General features: G+C 38.6%; 1 protein-coding gene across 5 annotated transcripts in view; it reads right to left on the bottom strand.

Annotated features, from left to right (window-relative positions):
• Positions 1-4,989: 4,989 nt before the first annotated feature.
• ANLN (anillin, actin binding protein) overlaps positions 4,990-6,680 on the bottom strand; it is a 47,184-nt gene continuing 45,493 nt past the window's right edge. For all 5 annotated transcript variants that reach the window (XM_019418128.2, XM_019418125.2, XM_019418126.2 and 2 more), the window contains one exon: positions 4,990-6,323. In XM_019418128.2, coding sequence (XP_019273673.2) covers positions 6,200-6,323 — 124 coding nt within the window. In that variant the 3' untranslated portion in view covers positions 4,990-6,199. The remainder of the gene's footprint in view (positions 6,324-6,680) is intronic.

The raw sequence follows: 6,680 nt of genomic DNA, 5'->3' as shown, positions 1-6,680 counted from the left end.
TCCTCTAAGCTGTCTCGTCTACCCTCACCCCTGTTCCCAATTGCCTTTCCCCTGCTTTGCAAAGGAAACGCACTATGCTTCTCTCTACAGTCACTTTCCTGGGATGTAATAATCTCCCAACACTAAAAGAAAATGACAATTCAAATAATGGTTTCCTGGACTCTTGAGGCAGATAACAAATCCTTTTGCAAGATGGGTAGCTTTCATACCTTTGTTTTCAACAAAAGTGAAGGAATTCGAGCAGTGGTAAGGCCTGCTGGTCATCCCTGAATGCCCCTTTGGGCATTTTTGTAATAGACACTCGTGCATCCCAGCAGGGTTTGGGGCTCACTCAACTAAAGACTACCTTTCCTAGCAACAAGGTATGGATGGCTATGTGATTAAGTTCTTGCAGGCGGGGTGTGAGAAGTGATGCGTGCCGGTTCTGTGTCTTGATCTTAAAATGACCAGAGATGAGCTCCCCTCTCTCTCCTTTCCTGAAAGCTGGATTATGGAAGTGATGCAGGGGGGGCTAGTTTTGACTATGAGGACAAGGGCCACATCCTAGGCTACACTAGGTGTAAGGTCTTTGGTCCCTGGATGTCCTGCAAGTTCAGAACCACCTCTCTACCCAGACTGACACCCTTTCTAGATTTTCATATGAAAGAAAAACTTCTATACAGTTCCATCCACTGAATTTTGTTGCTATTGTTCATTTTCTATGGTAGCACAGTATATATTCTGCCTGCTATATCAGTTAAAAATAATTGAGTGTATCATTAAAAATAATTTTTGATAGATCACTTCAGAGTCCCGAGAATTGAGTGACTTTGGAATAACAAAGCTTTCATTTTTATCTAATTAGGTTTTCTATAAAAATGAAAAAAAGAAATAGAATCAGTGCTGAACCACGTCTCATTCCAAAAAGAATTGATGTTTATCCATAGATCCATAAGCCGGCTGATGGAAAGCCCATCCATTTCATTAAGGAACATATTTCCTACAAAGTTTTGCTCTTTATGTTTAAAATTTTTCAAATGTCTACTTTAGCTTTGATCATTTGTTAACTGATAATGAATGTAATGATAATTCAGTTCAAAACAACCTTTTAACATTTAAAATCTTATGGTCATGGAACATTTTTAAAATTCCATTTCATTTTATATACACATTTTGCTCAAGCATAAAAATATAAATTACATTAGTATAAAATTATGTGAAAGAACAGAAGCAAAAAGAACACTATAAAATTTCCAAAAATATCCTATTCATGAATTTTTAAATTGACGATGGAGGAAGGGATAAAATTGTACTTGCATTTAGATTCTATTGGATTTGGTTTTAAAAACTAATGTGAAAATTTTAATCTGAAGTGGTAGTGTTTCTAATGTGATGGAAATTACATCCTCTGCAACTTTGTAAAGTTCTAATGAAAAATTTTAGAGGTCAGCTTGAAAATGGGAGGGGCATATATAGTCTCTTCGGGTTTAGACTCTTTACGGTATGAACTCTCTTAGAGCTCAGAGATTGCTGCCCCAAATGTCTTCACAGGGTCTCTGCGTCAGCTGTGGTTGGCCATGCTCTGGCTCCCTATTTGAAACCCCTGTGCAGTTGTCACAAGTGACAGTTGTTGGGCCTCCACATATCCCACTGGCCAGTATATGTCGTGAACGAGGAGAAAGCCCTACACACGGCACCTAGTCCTGCATGACTGTGCAGTTTGGGCGCCCCATTTCTTCAACACTTACAAATTCCCTAAATAGATGCTGACTCCTGGGAGGGGGTCTGGACCCCACCTATCATCTGGGTCTGATTACCCTTCATCCTCTCCACACACTCATCCTCCCTCATCTCTTACACTCCTGTTGACCACTATCCTCAGGTCCTCCCACCCCTCTGCTCTTCCCGACCAGTGTAGTGACATACTCAGTTCTCCATCCAAACTATCTGCCCTTCAACATTGCCTCAGCAAACTATTATCCCAATTGTGCCTTTCCCTTCCCGACCCAATAACCTGTGGTCTCTACTCAGTCTTCCAGGCACTGGATGTTCCTTTCTGATTTCAATTTCTAAAGTACTCAGGTGCATGAGCAATATGAAAATACTCTCATCATAAGCATAACAAATATTCTAGAGTCAAAAGTCAGAGCATTCCTCTGCCCAACACTGTTCCCAGCCTCTGCCCACTGCCCTTTCCCATATAAATTGTGGTGTGGTTCCTTCCACATTTGCATCTAGGTATGTACATGCATACATGTTACATAGTGTCATGTTGCATGGCATATGTCTTTTTCCCATAGGTTGTTCTGGAATTTTTTTCCAAATATATACACATATATGTATATGTATACATACTAGGTTTGCTTCTTTTCTTGAATACTGCGTGGTGTTTTGTAGAAAGAATGCACCATAATTTCCTATTGGTGGGCTTGTAGATTCTTTCTCGTTTTTGTCCCTGTTGATGGACTTTCAGGTTATTTCAATTTTTTCCCCTTATTTTTTAAATGTTATTTATTTGTGTGTGTGTGTGTGTGTGTGTGAGAGAGAGAGAGAGAGAGAGAGAGAGAAAGAGACAGAGAGAGATGCAAGTGGGGGAGGAGCAGAGAAAGAGGGAGAGAGGGAATCCCAATCAAGTTCCATCAGTGCAGAGCCCAACGCAGGGCTCAATCCCATGAACTTTCAGATCATGACCTCAGCAAAAATCAGGAGTCAGATGCTTAAGAGACTGAGCCACCCAGGTGTCCCTCAATTTTTTCCCTTTAAAACACTGTTGTAATGATCACCCTTTTATGTGTATCTTTCCTCACCCACAAGTTCATCTGAGGAGAGTGGAGAGGAAGGAATTAAAGCAATTGGCCTTTGGTTCCAGGAAAAGAAGTCAGGTGACACATCTAAATTCTTGTAAATGTGCTGGAAACTGGAGTTCCAGGATAATAGACTAATGATGTTTGTTACATCTCTTATCTGTGGAATGCACTTAGAAGGATGCGGCTGGTTAAGGATAGCTTATGGTAAATAAACTTAGAATTTATGGATCTGTGAGGCAAGACTCCTGATAAAAGGCACATACGTTAAGTATATAAATACATGGCATATAAAATGGCAGTATTTCCTCACCTAAAGTCTCTATGTGGGCTGTTCCACAGACCTCACGTGAGATCTTACCTATTACCCTGGGCCAAAGAGAGTGTCCAATGTAGGGTTGAAAGACCTGGGAGGCACACAGGGTGATGCAGACTTCTCCCTGCTTCATGAGGACCTTGACTGTTTGTGTCCTTGAAATTATGAGCAAAGCTTTATTTGGATAAGATCTCTGATGCACGCGAGTCTGATCCTGTGTTAGCAGAGATTACAGTAGGTAGCCAAGATGCCATCCAGGAAGGCTGGTTTATCAGTTCCTATTCTCACCAAGAGTCTGTTTCTCAGCAACACTGACTATAGTTTCACCAATTTGAGGGCCAATGAGCCAGTTATACCCATTTAAAATGGAATTTTCCTGTTTATTCATTACCGAAGTTATCTAAGCTTTAGTTTCCTCATACAACGCCTTATTTTTCCTAAGGTCAGGTTAAGATTATGAGATAATCCATGCAAAACACCAAGAATATCACCTGGTACATAGTAAGTGCTCAGTGATAGCTAGGCAATGGAGCTCTTTAGATTAAATTTTACACAGTAACTTTTTGATTATTAAGTATGTTGTAAATGTTTTCTCCTTCTCTGATGCTTGCGTTTTAACTTTATTTATAGACATTTTTCAAGCAGGAAATTTTTTATCTGATCAAATCTGTCACTCTCTTCCTCTATGGCTTTTGTTGTAACTTGATTTTTTTATTGAAATCATTTTATTGAATTAACTGCTCCAAATTTCAGCTCACGTTTTCTTTACCCTGCTCTGTGATCTTGTGGTCAGAATCTTAAGATTCTTCTTTGGTCTCCCCAGTCATCACTCTTCTATGTTTTTTCATGGAAGGCAATCATGAGCCACTCCCTTTTCTCTTTGTCCCTAAAGAACACGTTCCTTTTGTTCTTGCTTTTCTTTCCATATCATACTCCCTGGATGATCTTATCCACTCTAATGGTTTCCATAGTCCCCTGCAGGCAGATGACAGAGGAGTAGTTTTCCTTTTTACCTGGTATTTCTAACTTGATAGTCCACAATCATCTTAAATTTCTTCTAAAACTAAACTTTACATAAATGGGAAGGAATGACTGAAAAGGGACACTGTTGTGCTTTTTTTTTCCCCTTCAATTTACAGCAAACAGCATGTATGGAATATTTTTAATGATTAAAGGAATATAAATATGCCTGTATATTATGGCTGGAATCAGTCTAGGGAGACACACAAGAACTGGTAAAAGTGGTTGTGACAAAGGGGAGAAGGCAGGCTTTTCACTTAACTTCTTTGTTGCCTTTTGAATGTTGTGCCATGGTAGGTAATGCCTCTTCAAAGGGAAGTACAACCTGGTTACCAGAGGGGAGGTGGGTGGGGCATGGGTGACAAAGGTGAAAGGGATTAAGAGTCATGATGAGCACTGAGTAATGTAGAGAACTACTGAATCACTATATTGTACAAAAACTAATATAACACTGTATGTTGACTATATTGGAGTTATCAATCAATCAATCAAAAAGCAAAAATAAGTACAAGTCTATAAATAAATAAAAGGGGTCCTCTCATCAATCCCATCAAAACTGTTCCCTGTTTTGGCTGGGGATGTCACTTATCCGCTCAGTTTCTGCTAAGTACTCTTCTGCTAAGCACCTCCTCGAATGCACATCTAAGTACCATATTCTGTTGAAATGCCCCAGAAACGAATTCTTCATCCACCTACTCATTCAACAAAGACCCTAAAGACACATAATAAGTGGAGCACAGGGCTGGAGGTAAAAAGATGAATGTGACACTATCAGTACAACTCCCCTCTCCACACATACCAAAAAGGTCCCACAGACTAGGGACACAACAGCTATACCGCACATTTACATAGTATTTTGTAAACAACTGATTCCTTAAGTCCTCTGCAAGCATTTATTCGGGTAAGAGATCATAAAATATATTTTTATAATACACATAACAAAAACACATTGAATGAATACAAATTAAATGACAGGAGGTGACGGAATTTAGTGTTTATAAATGAGATCGTCAATAACTTTAACAATTCAGAGAAGAAATTCAAAGTATATTTAAAAGATGTGACCATGCTTTACAATACTTTATCATAAAATAAAGAATTGGGCTTTCAAAGGTAATGCATGACTCAATAGTTTTTCAAAAGATTTCACAATGTGCTTCTAGACACTGTCCTGCTTGGACAGGGGAAAAAAAAAAAAGACAAGAACTTTGGCAGGCAAAGTATTAGTCCATAGCAGCTTGGTAAAGTTTACTTTCTTTATACAAAGATTCTTCAATTTACATTTATTCTTGTTACAGGAGCAGAAAGAACTGATATGCCAAGTGGAGTCTTAGCTATATAGCAAAAATAATTATTTTTAAAAGCCTGTACTCTATGAAAATGTGCACCACACAGCATCTATAGAAACTGAGTAAATGTAAACCATGTGATTATTAACTCTTCTATAGAAAATATTTAACCCCCAAATCTCCCACAATATCCCCTATGTCCACATCTCCTGTTTAAAGGCAGCCTCAAGCTTTAAACGAATGTACATTTGCTATTTAAAAAGTTCTTGCCTCCATTACTAAAAATGTTTCTGTAAAGTCCCTTGGAAGTTTTCTCAGTACTCTACTAACAAGATATCTCATGATCAGTAAACGATCACAAACTTTAGAAAGAAGTACCAAGGCTAGAGAAAAGATGAGCAAGTCGGAGGTTTGTCTCCAGCCCCCGGAAGACCTTTCTACTTTGAGACCCACAGCTCCAAGACAACTCACAATTCCTTACGTTTAAAAAAATATTTTGTCATGAATAACTGAATAATTAGGTTTCTAGGAAAATGAGGCTTTTTTAAATTAAGATTTAGCAAAACTGACTATAATGAATTTTCTTCCAATCATTTATGAATGACAGAAGAGAAATCAGTTGAAATTTTACATACAAAAGATATAAATACTGCATAATATGTAGTGAATATTGGCACATACCCTCTTGTAATTAAAGCATAAAATGCAATCAGCAAATCTGATGCTTTCAAGGTACATTTATGACATAGCTCAAAAAAAAAACTCTAAATGGCCTAGAAACTTCCCACAGCTTAAGGCTTCCCGATAGGTTTGTAGCAAGCATCAGGTTGCCAGAGGCGAATATCAATAAGAACTTGATTGAGTTTTTGCATCCAGAGATCCCTCTCTTCCTTGGTATCTGCAGACAACCAGTTCCTACAGGAAACAAACAAAAGGTCAGGATCTTTTCCTCCATTCCATTCCTCCCTATACTCTTGCTAAGGGTGGAAGAAAGCCTAAGCAAACCAGTAAAATGAGTTACTCTTTACTGTCTTTTAACAGATACTAATCAAAAGCCCCAAACTGACGTGCTTCTTCAATTGCAGGAAAGGAAAACTATCCCCATAGACTGGTTAACTGAATCAAAATTCACACTGATCACATTTGGTTAATGATGGAGTTTCCACACTGAAAGATGGTAACCATCTTGTACAGGTGGTCTGGCCTGGGCAATTTGGTAGTACAGGATACCCACTGAGTGTGGGCCACTTCCTATCAAGAGCTAAGGCACCA

This window comes from Panthera pardus, unplaced genomic scaffold (assembly GCF_024362965.1).
Source record: "Panthera pardus isolate Hobbes unplaced genomic scaffold, ASM2436296v1 HiC_scaffold_8, whole genome shotgun sequence".
NCBI lineage: Eukaryota > Metazoa > Chordata > Mammalia > Carnivora > Felidae > Panthera > Panthera pardus.
This window is presented reverse-complemented; position numbering and strand designations above follow the sequence as displayed.